Below are 19,405 nucleotides of genomic sequence, written 5' to 3'. Positions count from 1 at the left end.
GTCAAACTACAGTAGTCTAACTACAGAAGTCAAACTACAGTAGTCAAACTACAGTAGTCTAACTACAGTAGTCTAACTACAGAAGTCAAACTACAGTAGTCAAACTACAGTGCACAAAACAAAAACAACTAAAATGTATCCCGGCATTAGTGGCTGCAATGAGCCTGTTTTGCACAACTTCTCAAAACGTGGTTGCAGGCTTGAAACTGCCTCTCAAGTCATGCTCAATGTTGAGCTGAGATCTGTGTTTTGTTTTCAGAGATGCCACAGCTGAGAAGCATGTGGTTGCACTGCGGAATTCTGTATGCAACTTTGTATGAGGCCATTTGTGCTTAACGGACGCAGCCTTTACGACACGTTGCTCCTGCTGTTGATTTTCTTTTAAAGAAATCCGGTGGCTTGTTAACGTGACAGGGGTGTGTCGTCTCCTTAGTTTGTTCGGCCTCATGCTGTCTGCTGCTAACGGACACAGAACACACATCGGTCTCTCCTCTGCACCGACCACTGCAACGTGAATCCTAGAACAAGATAGCCTTCATCATATTTTCTTTTCGGTTGGGTTTTTGGTTGACTTGGCCCCTGTGTCTTGTGTGTTTGTGATGGTGCTGGTGCTCCTTTTTGGTTCGAATCCCAAATTTATCCATGTTGCTCACAGTTACGCTAGCTGCTACCTTGTTGTCCAGCTGCAATTAACAACCCGACGTCAATCATTGTTTTTGCCCTTTAGTACCAGGTTACGTTTTTCTCCCGGTCTCCCAATGCTCTCTCATAATTTTCGCTATTCATTATTACTTTGTTTGTGTGTGGGTGTTTTGTTTAGTGAATTATCTTTATTGTAAATAAAGAAAAGCATTTAAGATAGCATAAAATTGAGCATTTCCTCCCGTTTGTTGCGCCCGACTTGCCACGTCTCCGTTCCCCACACTTTGAGAAGCACTGATTTAAATAATCTTTAAATGAAACTTCAGACCAACTTCAGCCTGAACCGCTGCAGGACTTTTAAAGGCAGATATAAAGGGATGCGTCTCACAGAGACTTCAGAGCGAGGTTTGGATGGAAATATCTCAAAGCTGCCTTCTAAGTTTTGATAAGCCTTTTTGGAACACTTGGGCTGTGTTCAAAACCGCATACTACGTACTACATACTTCCATACTGCAAACTCATCGATCAGACAGTATGCAGAGCTTTTACCCACAATGCATTTCGCTCCTGTCCGAGCCGAAATCAGCCGGCCTGAAGCTGATTTCTCTTAAGCTCTAAACTCTGTAAACTTTAGCAACATTTGAAACATTTTCAGGTGAGAAAGTAGTCGTTTAGATCCCCAACGTGTTGAAAACCTGACAAAATACCGGCTATTTACTATTTTGTTCCCACGAATTCGGCGCTACTAAAGCTAGCCGCAGTGAGCGACGCACTTCCAGTTATTTTCACAAAATAAAATACCCGTTGCCTTTTATCATAGGGAAAGCCATTACGATACAATTGGTGCTTTTGTTTTGAAAACAGGAAGTGAACCTACCCTCGTTGTAGCTAGCTTGAAACTGCCGTTTTGACAGGAAATGACGATCGGCGACGTCACGTTACGTTGCATCTTGGGTAGTTTGAGTATGAGTAGTAACCTCATGATGCATAACCAACATTTCAGAGAATCTAGTATGCATCCGGGAACTTCTCGCTTACTCAAACTCGCATACTAACTCAAAAAGTTAGTAGGAGAAGTATGCAGTTTCGAACACAGCCTTTGTTCTGCTCACCGAGTTCGGCGGTGGGCGCGGTGGGAGACGTGTTGCCGCTGAAGGAGCAGTAGGGAAAGAAGTCGTTGCTGAGTCCGTAGTCGCACAGCGGCTCCGGTTTGATTCCATTAATGTCGAGCCCAGACTGGTCCGGAGAAGGCTGGATGTCCAGGTAGAAACCTCCTCCTCCTCCTCCTCCAGAATCCGCCTGTTAAAGACAGACATCATTCAGTCAGTTTGATTTTGTTCTGTTTCAACTCTTAGAAAAATAAAAAAAACACAAACCTTGGATGGCGAGGATCTTTCCTCGGGCGAGTTCTGTTCCACGTAGTGTCCCGCCTCATCTGGGAGTTCTGTGAGGCCCGTGGATGACAGGGTGTAGTGGGGGGACAGCGACTCGGTGTCGCCCGGGCTCGGGCTGCCGAGGCTGGGGCAGGGCCGGAGCTGCTGCTGCTGGAGACGGTGCTTCTGGACCTCAGCGTACAGACTGTCCCGCTGCTTCTTAGACATCCGCCCAAACTTCACAGCTGTGTTCGAGGCAGACGAGAAAGTTCTTATTCCCTTCATCTTCATTCAATCCTGATTAACTTGTTAGCTGGTTGCCTCTGCTGATGAGCATTCTTTCTAAAAACAGAAAGTAAGGAGGCTACTTTTCCCTAAAAACTGATTTTAGGGAGTCACAGTCTTTTACAAAATTAAAGCCTGTGAGCAACAGACTTTCACAAAATAAAAGCCAAAATAAAAACCCGGTTCGAGTCCTGCATCGGTCGGCCCTGTGCTGCATGTTGTTCCCCCTCTCTCTGCCCCCTGCTTCCTGTCTCTCAGAACTTTCCTATCCATTAAAGGCACAAAAGCCCCCCAAAAAAATTTTGTAAAAATTTTGTACAATTTTATTTTATTTAAAAAAATAATAATAATAAAACCTGCATTAATGCTCGATAAAATATTTATCGGCGTTAAATAATTAATGCGTTAATGCGATAATAACGAGTTAACTCGCCCAGCCCTAATAAAAAGACTGATTTTATTTCCTGGAGTCCTTAAAACAACTTAATAATGAAGTGGAACATGTGGAAAACACAGTTCTGCACAGCTGGTATGTGCATTTGCTTAGAAATCTGCAAATGAGGATCCTGCAAACTGCTGACTGCCAGATGTTCCAGCAGGTGAGATTGTGTATGATGAAAGTTGTGTGCTCGGCTGTTTGTGCGCCTCACCGTCTCGGGACATGCCAACGACCAGGCATTTCTGCAGACGGCAGTGCTGGCAGCGGTTTCGGCTCGTTCGGTCAATCGGACAGTTCTTCTGGCGGGGACACGAGTAGCTGGCGTTACTCTGCTGACTCCGTCTGAAGAAACCCTGAGACGGGAGGGAAAAGTGCGACTTCAGTGTGATCAGTGCTGCATCTTCACCGTCTCTGAAACTAAAGCTGCTTCAGAGTCTTTGCAGAAAAGCTCTAAGACTCTAAGACTGTTCCTACGCAGCAAATCTGAGGCAACAAGAAGACAAAAAGTCAAACCTGTAGGAAACCTGATATGGATGTAAAGTTACTATCAATTCCAAATGAAATCAACTTTGTTTTAAAGCCTAAAAAACAGCTAAATCCAACTCAAACATAAGCAAGATGAAGTTGGTTTACAGTCAAACCTTCCAAAGGTGTGTAACTAAGGAACTTACAGCATGAGAACATTTTCATTTTTACATATTTTAAACGTTTATTGTGGACAAAGTTATCAATACCAACCTAAATATCAACTCAAACTCAGAATCACAAATCAATAAGTCTGACAGTCAGACGGAAAAGGTCCAAAGTGGCATAAAAAAGAAAGTAAAGAAAGTTTCAATTGGGACACAAACCCAAAACATCTGTGTGAAAGTCTGTGTTGCATGGAACCGTCTTTATTACCATCAGAACCCCCTCAAGGGAACCTTTTCCCAGTCGTTCTACATCCACAAAGGTTGGTTCTACCTCCACAAAAGGTTATACTTCCACAAAAGGTTCTACCTCCACACCGGTTCTACTTCCACAAAGCTTGGTTCTACCTCGACAAAAGGTTATACTTCCACAAAAGGTTCTACCTCCACAAAAGGTTCTACCTCCACAAAGGTTGGTTGTACCTCCTCAAAGGTTGGTTCTACCTTCACAAAGGTTCTACCTACACAAAGGTTGGTTCTAACTCCTCAAAGGTTGGTTCTATGTCCTCAAAGGTTCTACCTCCTCAAAGGTTCTAACTCCTCAAAGGTTGGTTCTAACTCCTCAAAGGTTGGTTCTATGTCCTCAAAGGTTCTAACTCCACAAAGGTTGGTTCTACCGCCACAAAGGTTGGTTATACTTCCACAAAGGTTGGTTCTAACTCCTCAAAGGTTGGTTCTAACTCCTCAAAGGTTGGTTCTAACTCCTCAAAGATTGGTTCTATGTCCTCAAAGGTTCTACCTCCTCAAAGGTTGGTTCTACTTCCACAAAGGTTGGTTCTACCTCCACAAAGGTTCTACCTCCTCAAAGGTTCTTCTTCCACAATGGTTGGTTCTACCTCCACAAAGCTTGGTTCTACATCCACAAAGGTTGGTTCTACCTCCACAAAAGGTTCTACTTCCACAAAAGGTTCTACCTCCACAAATGTTGGTTCTACCTCCACAAAACGTTATACTTCCACAAAAGGTTCTACCTCCACAAAAGGTTCTACCTCCACAAAGGTTGGTTCTACCTCCACAAAGCTTGGTTCTACCTCCACAAAGCTTGGTTCTACCTCCTAAAAGGTTGGTTGATCACATGAGGTGTTTACATGAGGCATTTTAATTCTGATTGGACCGTTAGTCTCATTAAAAGAAGTCCATGTTAATACTGACAATGGAAGCTTATAAATGCACACTGTGGTCAGTCCAGGAGCTACAAACTTTTGTTGGTTTGGTTGCTGTAAAAGATGATCACAGTGACGACCGATAAATACGTTGAGATGGTACAACCAGTATCAGCCTGTACTGACCTTTACCAACCAGTACCAGCCTGTACCAACCAGTTCCAGCCTGTACCAACCTTTACCAACCAGTACCGACCTTTACCAACCAGTACCAACCTTTACCAACCAGTACCAACCTTTACCAAACAGTACCAACCTTTACCAACCCGTACCAGCCTGTAACAACCAGTACCAACCTTTACCAAACAGTACCAACCTTTACCAAACAGTACCAACCTTTACCAACCCGTACCAGCCTGTAACAACCAGTACCAACCTTTACCAAACAGTACCAACCTTTACCAAACAGTACCAACCTTTACCAACCCGTACCAGCCTGTAACAACCAGTATTAGCCCTTTACCAACCAGTACCAACCAGTACCAGCCAGTACCAACCCTTACCAACCAGTATCAGCCCTTTACCAACCAGTACTAGCCTCTACCGACCAGTACCAACCAGTACCAGCCCTTTACCAACCAGTACCAACCAGTACCAGCCAGTACCAACCCTTACTAACCAATATCAGCCCTTTACCACTTTACCAACCAGTACTAGCCTCTACCGACCAGTACCAACCAGTACCGACAAGTACCGACAAGTACCGACCTGTACCAGTCTTGACAAACCTGTACCGACCAGCACCAACCAGTACCAGCCCTTTACCAACCAGTACTGACCTGTACCAACCAATACCAGCCTTTACCAACCAGTACCAGCCTGTACCGACTTGTACCAATCAATACCAGCCCTTTACCAACCAGCACCAGCCCTTTACCAACCAGTACCAGCACTTTACCAACCAGTGCCAGCCTGTACCAACCAGTACCAGCCTGTACCAACCTCTACCAACCAGTACCGACCTGTAACGACCAGTACCGACCTGTACCAGCCCTTCACCAACCAATACCAGGCTGTACCAACCAGTACCAGCCTGTATCAACCTCTACCGACCAGTACCGACCAGTACCAGCCCTTTACCAACCAGTACCAACCTGTACCGGCCAGTACCGACCAGTACCAGCCTTTTACCAACCAGTACCGAACAGTACCAACCAGTACCAATCAGTACCAGCCCTTTACCAACCAGTACCGACCAGTACCAACCAGTACCAATCAGTACCAGCCCTTTACCAACCAGTACCAACCTGTACCAACCAGTACCAGCCCTTTACCAACCAGTACCAACGTGTACCAACCAGTACCGACCTGTACCGACCAGTACTGACTAGTACCGACCTGTACCAACCAGTACCAGCCCTTTACCAACCAGTACCAGCCCTTTACCAACCAGTACCAACCTGTACCGACCAGTACCCACCTGTAGCGACCAGTACCGACCAGTACCACCTGTAGCGACCAGTACCGACCAGTACCAGCCCTTTACAAACCAGTACCGACCTGTAACAACCAATACCGACCAGTACCGACCAGTACCGACCTGTAACAACCAGTACAGACCAGTACCAACCAGTACCGACCTGTAACAACCTGTACCGACCAGTACCAACCTGTAACAACTAGCACCGACCAGTACCAGCCTTTTACCAACCAGTACCAACCAGTACCGCCCTGTACCAGCCCTTTACCAACCAGTACCCACCTGTAACAACCTGTAGCGACCAGTACCAGCCTTTTACCAACCAGTACCGACCAGTACCAGCCCTTTACAAACCAGTACCGACAAGTACCGACAAGTACCGACCTGTACCAGTCTTGACAAACCTGTACCGACCAGCACCAACCAGTACCAGCCCTTTACCAACCAGTACTGACCTGTACCAACCAATACCAGCCTTTACCAACCAGTACCAGCCTGTACCGACTTGTACCAATCAATACCAGCCCTTTACCAACCAGCACCAGCCCTTTACCAACCAGTACCAGCACTTTACCAACCAGTGCCAGCCTGTACCAACCAGTACCAGCCTGTACCAACCTCTACCAACCAGTACCGACCTGTAACGACCAGTACCGACCTGTACCAGCCCTTCACCAACCAGTACCAGGCTGTACCAACCAGTACCAGCCTGTATCAACCTCTACCGACCAGTACCGACCAGTACCAGCCCTTTACCAACCAGTACCAACCTGTACCGGCCAGTACCGACCAGTACCAGCCTTTTACCAACCAGTACCGAACAGTACCAACCAGTACCAATCAGTACCAGCCCTTTACCAACCAGTACCGACCAGTACCAACCAGTACCAATCAGTACCAGCCCTTTACCAACCAGTACCAACCTGTACCAACCAGTACCAGCCCTTTACCAACCAGTACCAACGTGTACCAACCAGTACCGACCTGTACCGACCAGTACCGACTAGTACCGACCTGTACCAACCAGTACCAGCCCTTTACCAACCAGTACCAGCCCTTTACCAACCAGTACCAACCTGTACCGACCAGTACCCACCTGTAGCGACCAGTACCGACCAGTACCACCTGTAGCGACCAGTACCGACCAGTACCAGCCCTTTACAAACCTGTACCGACCTGTAACAACCAATACCGACCAGTACCGACCAGTACCGACCTGTAACAACCAGTACAGACCAGTACCAACCAGTACCGACCTGTAACAACCTGTACCGACCAGTACCAACCTGTAACAACTAGCACCGACCAGTACCAGCCTTTTACCAACCAGTACCAACCAGTACCGCCCTGTACCAGCCCTTTACCAACCAGTACCCACCTGTAACAACCTGTAGCGACCAGTACCAGCCTTTTACCAACCAGTACCGACCAGTACCAGCCCTTTACAAACCAGTACCGACAAGTACCGACAAGTACCGACCTGTACCAGTCTTGACAAACCTGTACCGACCAGCACCAACCAGTACCAGCCCTTTACCAACCAGTACTGACCTGTACCAACCAATACCAGCCTTTACCAACCAGTACCAGCCTGTACCGACTTGTACCAATCAATACCAGCCCTTTACCAACCAGCACCAGCCCTTTACCAACCAGTACCAGCACTTTACCAACCAGTGCCAGCCTGTACCAACCAGTACCAGCCTGTACCAACCTCTACCAACCAGTACCGACCTGTAACGACCAGTACCGACCTGTACCAGCCCTTCACCAACCAGTACCAGGCTGTACCAACCAGTACCAGCCTGTATCAACCTCTACCGACCAGTACCGACCAGTACCAGCCCTTTACCAACCAGTACCAACCTGTACCGGCCAGTACCGACCAGTACCAGCCTTTTACCAACCAGTACCGAACAGTACCAACCAGTACCAATCAGTACCAGCCCTTTACCAACCAGTACCGACCAGTACCAACCAGTACCAATCAGTACCAGCCCTTTACCAACCAGTACCAACCTGTACCAACCAGTACCAGCCCTTTACCAACCAGTACCAACGTGTACCAACCAGTACCGACCTGTACCGACCAGTACTGACTAGTACCGACCTGTACCAACCAGTACCAGCCCTTTACCAACCAGTACCAGCCCTTTACCAACCAGTACCAACCTGTACCGACCAGTACCCACCTGTAGCGACCAGTACCGACCAGTACCACCTGTAGCGACCAGTACCGACCAGTACCAGCCCTTTACAAACCTGTACCGACCTGTAACAACCAATACCGACCAGTACCGACCAGTACCGACCTGTAACAACCAGTACAGACCAGTACCAACCAGTACCGACCTGTAACAACCTGTACCGACCAGTACCAACCTGTAACAACTAGCACCGACCAGTACCAGCCTTTTACCAACCAGTACCAACCAGTACCGCCCTGTACCAGCCCTTTACCAACCAGTACCCACCTGTAACAACCTGTAGCGACCAGTACCAGCCTTTTACCAACCAGTACCGACCAGTACCAGCCCTTTACAAACCAGTACCGACAAGTACCGACAAGTACCGACCTGTACCAGTCTTGACAAACCTGTACCGACCAGCACCAACCAGTACCAGCCCTTTACAAACCAGTACCGACCTGTAACAACCAGTACCGACCAGTACCAGCCTTTTACCAACCAGTACCAACCAGTACCGACCTGTAACAACCAGTACCGACAAGCACCAGCCTTTTACCAACCAGTACCAACCAGTACCGACCTGTAACAACCAGTACCGACAAGCACCAGCCTTTTACCAACCAGTACCAACCAGTACCGACCTGTAACAACCAGTACCGACAAGCACCAGCCTTTTACCAACCAGTACCAACCAGTACCGACCAGTACCCACCTGTACCGACCAGTACCGTACTCAGAGTTAAGCTGGTCAACCAAACTAACTGTGTTTGATTAATTGTTACAAATTACATGTAAAATATTGTTAAATAACCTAAAAGGACGCTGCATTCCAACTCTTTGACATAAATTATGTAATCAGCCATCTTTTACTGCCTTAACTTATGTAGTTAGCGGTATTTATTATGTTTTAGTTCATGTAACTCTGCCAAACTAGTAGATATTCAAGTAAAATAGTTTAAAAGCAAATATATGCAATAAAATCCCAACATACTAGTAAATGATATAGAAATGGCCTAGATTCAGTCCGACTTCCTGCCTGGATCATCTGCTTTGTACAGTTCCACACTAGAAAATAAACCAGGCGTCCAGACGTTTCACCGTTAAAAATCAAATTAAATGACGAGTGGAAGGTCTACAACAGCAGGAAGTGTTAAAGTGCAGAGGCTTACCTTGCAGCCTTCACAAGTGATCACTCCATAGTGGATCCCTGATGACTTATCACCGCAGATCTTACAGGGGATGATTTCAATCTGAGCTGTGGAGGAAATAAAGGAAGTCAGTGTCACAGAGCTTCAGAAGGTTTGATGACAACAGATGATGAGCAACTTGTTCTGAGGAGCAGAACCAAAGCATGAAAACCAGAAAACCAGCAAAACTGCTTCAATTAGCATCCCGAGAGAACTTTGGACTGACGAGGGAATCTGTGGTAATCCAGCTGCTCCAAACACACAAACAGATGCTCAGGAAAAGGGGGTTGGTTATTAACTACCAGGGTTAACTAACCAAAGACCAGGCGGGAAATCTGGATGAAATGATCCATAACGGCTCCAATGAGAAGGAGTTAAAGTGGGATCCGTCAGACGGCTCAGTCTCAGCCTGAAAACACACCGGCTACTGTGTGTATTTAAAGTACCGGCATTCTGTAACAGCGACAGCTCAGCTGTGAGCCGCTATATTTAGCCGAGGGAACTTATGTAAGAGCCGGAGAACCATTAACACGACGAACACATTCAAACAACAAGGTGTGGAGAAGCAGCAGACTCCTCGTCTGATTTTCTTCCACGATCGGATTCAACTTATGTGTTTGTTTAATTTATCAAATTAAAAACAAAAAAACATTAAAGTTCAACATGCAGCCGGTGAAAGCTGCTCCGACTGTGTTTATTTTTACATGATGAAACTAAAAAAAAGCTGTTTTCTGCTCTTCCTTTAACAGGAATCAGCTGGAAACTTAACAGCTGATTAAACTGTGTTAAAGGGACAGTTCGCCTCTTTCGACATGAAGCTGTGTAACATCCCATATCAGCAACATCATTTCTGAACATCTTCTTACCCCCTGCTGCGTCCTGTGAGCAGAGTTCCAGCCTCGTTTTGGTGTTGATGAAGGTAGTCCGGCTGGTTGGCTGGGGTTTAAAAAATAAAGTGCTTTGCCTTTCAAAACAATATGTGTTCAAAAGAGTAATACAAACCATACCATACATCGAGTTTGGCTCTTGAGAAACTGACCTGTGTTGTTAGAAAGGGGGCTTCTGAATTTTATGATATTTGGAGGATATTTCTGGAACTGTTGAGGGAGGGAGAATGAGAGAATGAAAATGATTTAATTTGTTGTTGGGAGTGCAAGCTGTAACCTACAATTTGAATACTGTTTTTTATTTATTATTATTATTTTCACTTACATATGTGTTTATTTACTTATTTATTATTATTTCAAATTCATTGCACAATTACTAATTACTGCGGTTTATTGTATCTTTTTTAATCATTTAATCATTATTTTCTTTACAGATATATGTTTTGGATGTTTAAATTGTTGGATGTTGTTATATTAACATGAAAACCAATAAATATATATTTTTAAAAAAGCACCAAGCGATTGTGAGGTCTGACTTTTTCCTGGAGAACGACTTTGTGATGCAAATGTATTACTCTTTTGAACGCATATTGTTTTGAGAAGCAAAACGCTTTATTTTTTAAACCCCAGCCAACTAGCCGGACTACCTTCATCAACACCAAAACGAGGCTGGAACTCTGCTCACAGGACGCAGCAGGGGGTAAGAAGATGTTCAGAAATGATGTTGCTGATATGGGATGTCATACAGCTTCATGTCAAAAGACATCTATCCCTTTAAAGTAAACTGGGATCAATCAAACATCGCAACACATAACTGCTCTCTGTTCGACCTTGTGTGACTCCGCCCCCCCCGACCAGCTGAGCGAGGATCCCACTGATCCCGTGTTTAACCCCCTCGGCCTCAGCAGGCATCAGATTAACGGCTGCACAGTCAGAGAGCTCCTCACTAAATCTGCAGCCACTCTCACCCTCTTCTCTTTATTCATGCCAACCCCCAAACCCAGGGGTGTCCAACTCAGTTTCACCCAGGGCCTCATCAGCATAATCGTTGCCCTCAAAGGGCCGGATGTAACTTATAAATGTAACTACTCCTTAATGTTAAATAACTCTGAATTTATTACTTATTCAAGTTACAAATATTATATATATATTTGCATAGATGTGAAAAAAAATATGTTTGCTTGTTGCTCTGTTATTATATCATAAATCCTTTTAATTCGTCAGGTTATGAAACCCACATCACTCCATCAATCAACGATCAAACTCCAAATCCAAATGAATAAAAAGGTTCTACCTCCACAAAGGTTCTAACTCCACAAAGGTTATACTTCGACAAAGGTTCTACCTCCACAAAGGTTCTACCTCTACAATGGTTCTACCTCCTTAAAGGTTCTACTTCCACAAAGGTTCTACCTCCTTAAAGGTTCTACCTCCTCAAAAGGTTCTACCTCCTTAAAGGTTCTACCTCCTCAAAAGGTTCTACCTCCTCAAAGGTTCTACCTCCTCAAAGGTTCTACCTCCTCAAAAGGTTCTACCTCCTTAAAGGTTGGTTCTACCGCCACAAAGGTTCTCCCTCCACAAAGGTTATACTTCCTCAAAAGGTTCTACCTCCTTAAAGGTTGGTTCTACCTCCTAAAAGGTTCTACCTCCTCAAAGGATCTACCTCCTTAAAGGTTGGTTCTACCGCCACAAAGGTTCTCCCTCCACAAAGGTTATACTTCCTCAAAAGGTTCTACCTCCTCAAAGGTTCTACCTCCTCAAAGGTTCTCCTTCCACAAAGGTTCTACCTCCTCAAAAGGTTCTACCTCCTCAAAGGTTCTACCTCCTCAAAAGGTTCTACCTCCTTAAAGGTTCTACCTCCTCAAAAGGTTCTACCTCCTCAAAGGTTCTACCTTCTCCAAAGGTTCTACCTCCTTAAAGGTTGGTTCTACCGCCACAAAGGTTCTCCCTCCACAAAGGTTATACTTCCTCAAAAGGTTCTACCTCCTTAAAGGTTGGTTCTACCTCCTCAAAGGTTCTACCTCCTCAAAGGATCTACCTCCTTAAAGGTTGGTTCTACCTCCATAAAGGTTCTAACTCCTCAAAAGGTTCTATTTCCACAAAGGTTCTACCTCCTCAAAGGTTCAAACTCCACAAAGGTTCTACCTCCTCAAAGGTTCTACCTCCACAAAGGTTCTACCTCCACAAAGGTTCTACCTCCTCAAAGGTTCTACCTCCACAAAGGTTCTAACTCCACAAAGGTTCTACTTCCACAAAGGTTCTACCTCCTCAAAGGATCTACCTCCTTAAAGGTTCTACCTCCTCAAAGGTTCTACCTCCACAAAGGTTCTACCTCCACAAAGGTTCTACCTCCACAAAGGTTCTACCTCCTCAAAGGTTCTACCTCCACAAAGGTTCTACCTCCACAAAGGTTCTACCTCCACAAAGGTTCTACCTCCTCAAAGGTTCTACCTCCACAAAGGTTCTACCTCCACAAAGGTTCTAACTCCACAAAGGTTCTACTTCCACAAAGGTTCTACCTCCTCAAAGGATCTACCTCCTTAAAGGTTGGTTCTACCTCCACAAAGGTTCTACCTCCTCAAAATGTTCAAACTCCACAAAGGTTCTACCTCCTCAAAGGTTCTACCTCCACAAAGGTTCTACCTCCACAAAGGTTCTACCTCCTCAAAGGTTCTACCTCCACAAAGGTTCTAACTCCACAAAGGTTCTACTTCCACAAAGGTTCTACCTCCTCAAAGGATCTACCTCCTTAAAGGTTGGTTCTACCTCCACAAAGGTTCTAACTCCTCAAAAGGTTCTACCTCCACAAAGGTTCTACCTCCTCAAGGGTTCAAACTCCACAAAGGTTCTACCTCCTCAAAGGTTCTACCTCCACAAAGGTTCTACCTCCACAAAGGTTCTACCTCCACAAAGGTTCTACCTCCTCAAAGGTTCTACCTCCACAAAGGTTCTACCTCCACAAAGGTTCTAACTCCACAAAGGATCTACCTCCACAAAGGTTCTCCCTCCACAAAGGTTCTACCTCCTTAAAGGTTCTACCTCCACAAAGGTTCTACCTCTACAAAGGTTCTACCTCCTCAAAGGTTCTACCTCCACAAAGATTATACCTCCACAAAGGTTCTACCTCTACAAAGGCTCTACCTTTACAAAGGTTCTACCTCCTTAAAGGTTCTACCTCCACAAAGGTTCTACCTCTACAAAGGCTCTACCTTTACAAAGGTTCTACCTCCACAAAGGTTCTACCTCTACAATGGTTCTACCTCCACAAAGGATCTACCACTCGAAAACCTTAGAAAATATTCATCCCAGACAGAGAATCAGATAAAGTGAATAAAGAAAAATAACATCAAACACAAGTTATGACCTTTACTTTGTTCCAAACTTGAAATATCAAACAAAGCTAGCTTTTGTTTTCGGTTGTGGCTTTCTGGAACACATTCTGCTGCGATCGCAATTTGCCTTTTAATTCTCGGGCAGTTTGTTGTTTTTCTTGCTGCCTGATGTCGGCACACTGAGCTCCGTGTTTGGTCTCAGAATGCCGACGTAGATCATACTATTTGACAACCGCCTCATAACACGAAAGAAATACTGTTTTTTCTCCTTGAAGCACAAAGACGTATTCGCCTTCCCATCTTTCTTGAAACAGAAGTTTTTTTTCTCTTCCTGGACATTTTGGGATCATTATTTGTATTTCTCAATTCCACTTGTTGGGAAAATTACATCAATTTGGAAACATTGCAGTCCAGTGGCGGGATGCCGTCACTTCACGCGTAACATAGTCGGCATGCATTGTGGGAAATGTAGTTTTTGGTCACTGCACGTATTTGACTTATTTATTTTTAGACAATCAGACCTTTTAAGCCCTCACGGGCCACATAAAATGACGTGGTGGGCCACATTTGGCCCGCGGGCCTTGAGTTTGACACATATGCCCTAACCTGTCAGTTTATCCGACACTTTAGTACATTTCAGCTTCATTTCCCCACAAAGCCACATGAAACCAGTCCGGTGGTTCGACATGTCTTACATAAGCGAGACTTTTAATGTTTGCTTTGCAGTCAATACTCACATTATAGCTTTAACTAACATCATGGGGCCATATTTTACATTAAGTCCAGCACTTTTGCACAGTTTTTAATCCCCGAACGATCAACAAGCTGAACCCAGCTGAAATGCAATCATTTCTAAATTGAATGGGTCGCGTTATTGTGCCTAAAAGCAGCAACACAATCTTTCCTATCGTCACTGTGAGCTCAGGACACGCAATCCTGTTATCACAACAACACACAGGATGCCCCCAAACCAGCCGTGTTGCTTGTGGTAATCTCACCGTCTCATAAAGCCGGAGGCTCGCGCACGTACAAGCGTCAGTTTGGTAAAAACAAGACGCTATTCTGTGACCACAGAGCACTGCGTGTTCATCATTTCTAAGAGTGGAAATATCTGGCCTGAGCAGAAGGTTTCCTGGAAGAAAAACCTTCCTTCCAGTGTGAAAATAAGGCCACTCGCTGTCCCGTGTGCACACAAACACTGATGGCAGCAATTTGTCATTTATTTATTTTATTAATTTAAAACAGGGACAATGCACAAAAACAACCACACTCATTACACACACCAGCAACCAGACATACACACTCACATGTCACTCAATGTGTGCAAGCTTGCTTACTTGATAACCAAAGTTTTGATGAGCATGAGAATGTGTGGGGATTCACACATGAGATAACATTCCACTGACTGATGGCCACACATGAAAAAGAGCTACCAAACTGAGTTCTGCTACACTCACCCCTTGTTACAGACCGAGTTACTCGTGCTGTGTTTTCGGAGCACAGGGTTACAGACTTTTTGTAAATAATTTTGTGGACTAAACAGACTTTTGAATGTATAATTAAATTCTCAAAACTCAAAATACCATATTTGGCAAGTACAAGACAATGAAGATGATACTGTGGTTTGTTGGCATGGATCTTGAGGCTACTTTTATGCAATGACAACAGTGGTTTTGTGACTGTTTTACATGGCTGAGACCAGGATGTGATACAGTAAAAAAAATGTAATGTAAACCATTGCATTTAGGTACTTGATGCCTCAAGGGTAAGAGAGTTTCTTATGCATCTAAAATTTGCTAAATTATATTTCAAAGTATTACTCAGCTTTTTGACATGCACTTTAAAACTGAGTGTTTGATCTAGAATTAAACCCAGATATTTAAATTGCTCTACAGGTTTTATTTTTTTGTCCATTTACTAAAATCTCAGGATAAGTTTGTAAAGAACATGGTAACAGTTTTTTTCCACATTTAACGTGAGGCATGAATTGTATAGCCAGTCACTAACCTTTTCCATTACTTTTGTTAATTTCATGGCTTCCACTGTTGCACATTTCCCATGAGTATACAGTACAGTGTCATCAGCATAGCGCCTGCTTTCAGACAGAAAGTGTTACCGTGTGGCTCCCACAGCAAGCAGTTTGTTTGCTGAAGGGGACCAGAAGTCTGCGTGCAGATCCCCTGCAGCAGAGATGGGGACTCAAGTCACTGTGACTTGGACTCGAGTCGACTCGAGTCGCTGTTTTGATGACTTGTGACTTGACTTGACAAAAAATAAAAGACTTGAGACTCGACTCGGACTTGGAAGTTAAAGACTCGGCACTTGACCTGACCTAAGACACGATGACTTGAATGACTTGAGTGTTATTCAGTTCATGTTTTCAGTTTGAATATTAAATTAATTAATTAATTAAAAAAATAATACGGATTACCCGGTAGGAGCGCAGGCTGAGAATGGCGTCCTGATTGGATCCCTACCCTGTCAGTCAGCCATGCCCTCTCTGCATACCTTATGTGTTTATTGGAGAGAATAAACTCATATCAGATATGCATCAACATGTCAGCGGGACCGAGAGTCGTTGTCTTCGGCTTTCATAATCACCATTTTGACGGCAAAAGACGAACAGCTCAGTGCAAGACATGCGGCATCAACATCTCAGACAGCCAGACGACAACTTCCAACTTTGTTCTTCATTTGAAGATCCATTCTGACCAGGAAGTGCTCGTCATATTAGCTAATATTATCTTGTTAGCCTAGTTTGTAGTTAGCTAACGTTAGCTTGATATGATACAGGGTGGACAGGTTGGACACATTGGCCAATGATGTTTACTGACAGTTACTTATATCTTTGTGTTTTCACTTTATTAAGATCAGATTCTGCAGGTAAAATTGCAATAATAAGGTGACTTTACTTTGACTTGCCCAAGAAAAAATTACTTGGGACTTACTTGAGACTTGTACATGTGTGACTTGGTCCCATCTCTACCCTGCAGGCTCAGAGCGACATCTCTGCAAATGGCTTTGGGGCGGATGATCCAGACCCCGCAGAGCGTTGATCTACATGATGGAGTCGCTCCAGGGTCACACGACTTAATCTGAGTCAACAACCTGAACAGGTGCTTTATCCTGACCAAATATTTGAGTTTTCCTCTCTGCACCAAACCCGTTTAAGAGCATCTTCGAGATTTGCTCAGCAGTCTCGTGCACACCGGCGATGAACCTTTAAACACACACACACACCAGAGGATGCAAACAAACAAGTGAAAACACAACTCACACACTGCAGTAATTAGCTCTCCGAATGTTAATCCCGTCGGAATTCTGCATTTCAACATCAAAGAGGACGCCGAACAAAGCCTCCGCCTGAAATTAGAGCCGATCTGGGAGGACTGGATATTTATACTTCCAGCTGCAAACATCTGCTTTGTGTTCACCAGCTTCCCCCTCAGAGCCAGCCGAGGCCGCGCTGCTCTTCTTCTTCTTCTTCTCCAGCAGAGGAAGAGGAAGAAGAAGAGTGGAGGTAAGAAGAAGCAGATGAGGGGTGTTGGGTGGGTTTATGGTGAGAAACAGGAAAATAAAAACCCTTTTTCCTGTCTAACTTTGAAGCAGGAAAGTGTGAAAGCACACTGAAAACAAGGTTTTTTAATGCATTATTTAGATGCAGCTACCACATTAAGAGGGTCACATGAGACACAAAGCAAAGGTTGATACAAATAATTATCATTAAAGGGTCATTTAGGCAGAAAACTCGGGGCTGGATGCGTAAAACTGGGAAGTTTTGGGACTAAAACTGGATGCACAAAGGCAGAAAAGTGCAGAAATGAACAGAAATGTGCATCTTTTTCCAGGTTTATGAAGCTGTGCATAAATGTCAAACAACTTCACAGAATGTGAACCTCAGATGCTCATCTGTGAAGTACAGAAAAGGAAAGCTATTTTTTTTAACTGGGTGTCAGTTGTGGTTTCACATACCAAACAAAGACTGCTGAGTGGAAAAATGAAGAGAAGAGTTAAAAAAAAACGAGGGGATGTGAAATCTGAAGCAGCGCATGAGCCCGACTGCATCTACAACCCGTTCTCTTCTTAGATGCTGCGTTCCTCAATGGGAGCAAACATTAAACATCCTCTTTTTGCTGACCAAAAACTGCTTTTTTCAACTGAGGAAAATACATTTGTGTCTTCGCGTTTAGACTATTGTAATAGTTTGTTTTCATGTCTGAACAAGAAGGAGCCGTCTCGCCTGCAGTTAGTGCAAAACTCTGATAGGAGGACTCACTTAACCCCTGTTCTTAAAGCTCTTCATTGGCCAGTTTCCTCTAGGATCAATTTTAAAATGTTGGTTTTAACTCTCAGAGCATTGCATGGTCAGGCTCCACCTTACATCAGTGACCTGATCCAGTCTTGCACCCCAGCTCGGGATCTGAGGTCTGTGGATCAGAACCTACTGATGGTGCCACGCACTCGTTTCCAGACCAGAGGAGACAGATCCTTCCAGGCTTTGGAACCATCTGTTGACGCCTTCAAAAGGCAACTTAAGACCTATTTGTTGGTTCAGGTTTTTGCTTAATTGTCTTGGGGCTGGTTTGTCTCCTTTGTCTCTGTGTGGCCCTGTGATGGACTGGGGGCCTGTCCAGGGTGTCCACTTTGAATTACCTTGTGTACGAATTGTGCTCTATAAATAAAATTGCCTTGCCTTACCCTGCCTCTCGCCCATTGACCGCTGGGATAGGCTCCAGCCCCCCCGCAACCCGATCGACGGATTCAGCGGTATAGAAAATGGATGGATGGATGTCTTGGGGCTATGATTGGCCTTTTAAACTTATACTTGTATGTACTTCCCAACTATGGCTGTGTTCGAAACCGCATACTTCTCCTACTACTCCTACTAACTTTTTGAGTTAGTATGCGAGTTTGAGTAAGCGAGAAGTTCCCGGATGCATACTAGATTCTCCGAAATGTTGGGTATGCATCATGAGGTTACTACTCATACTCAAACTACCCAAGATGCAACGTAACGTGACGTCGCCGATCGTCATTTCCTGTCAAAACGGCAGTTTCAAGCTGGCTACAACGAGGGTAGGCTCACTTCCTGTTTTCAAAACAAAAGCACCAATTGTATGGTAATGGCTTTCCCTGTGATAAAAGGCAACGGGTATTTTATTTTGTGAAAATAACCGGAAGTGCGTTACTCACTGCGGCTAGCTTTAGTAGCGCCGAATTCGTGGGAACAAAATTGTAAATAGCCGGTATTTTGTCAGGTTTTCAACACGTTGGGGATCTAAACGACTACTTTCTCACCTGAAAATGTTTCAAATGTTGCTAAAGTTTACAGAGTTTAGAGCTTAAGGGAAATCAGCTTCAGGCCGGCTGATTTCGGCTCGGGCAGGAGCGAAATGCATTGTGGGTAAACGCTCTGCATACTGTCTGATCGATGAGTATGCAGTATGCAGTATGGAAGTATGTAGGAATCAATAATAGGAAAAGCTGTGAACACAATGGGAGCCTAACAGCGAAGAACAGGAACACCAAACTTCTGTTGAGCTCAGCGTGTCGGGTTGGAGCTATGACAGCGATCCCACCGCTGCGGCTCAGATTGACCCGTTTCAGACGGCGTACCGCTCCTCTTCCTCTGACATCGGCGAATTTGAGGGGGGGGCGGGACCGGTTTAATGACTCATCGGCTGTCAGAGAGGCAGCCATCAAACGCACAGAAAGCTCTCATGTTCGGCTCAAACATCTGCTGCTCAAACGCTCGTCAAACCGCGGAGGATGTGGCGCCTCGGTGTTTGTGGATCCCTT

The 19,405-nt window shown here is 44.8% G+C and overlaps 1 protein-coding gene across 2 annotated transcripts in view; it reads right to left on the bottom strand.

Annotated features, from left to right (window-relative positions):
• Positions 1-19,405, bottom strand: part of LOC142382139 (nuclear receptor ROR-alpha A-like) — a 50,494-nt gene that overhangs the window by 18,090 nt on the left and 12,999 nt on the right. Inside the window, exons 1-5 of one of the 2 annotated variants that reach the window (XM_075467674.1) lie at positions 9,704-9,801; positions 9,370-9,455; positions 2,951-3,092; positions 2,019-2,260; positions 1,755-1,941 (exon numbers count right to left, since the gene is read on the bottom strand). In XM_075467674.1, the coding sequence (XP_075323789.1) occupies positions 1,755-1,941; positions 2,019-2,260; positions 2,951-3,092; positions 9,370-9,455; positions 9,704-9,740 (694 nt within the window). In that variant the 5' untranslated portion in view covers positions 9,741-9,801. Of the gene's footprint in view, positions 1-1,754; positions 1,942-2,018; positions 2,261-2,950; positions 3,093-9,369; positions 9,456-9,703; positions 9,802-19,405 lie in introns of those variants that run through there. The other variant, XM_075467683.1, reaches the window with a different exon arrangement.

Source organism: Odontesthes bonariensis, chromosome 1 (genome assembly GCF_027942865.1).
Source record: "Odontesthes bonariensis isolate fOdoBon6 chromosome 1, fOdoBon6.hap1, whole genome shotgun sequence".
Taxonomy (NCBI): domain Eukaryota; kingdom Metazoa; phylum Chordata; class Actinopteri; order Atheriniformes; family Atherinopsidae; genus Odontesthes; species Odontesthes bonariensis.
Note: the sequence above shows the minus strand (reverse complement) of the source record. Positions and strands in the feature narration are given on the sequence as shown.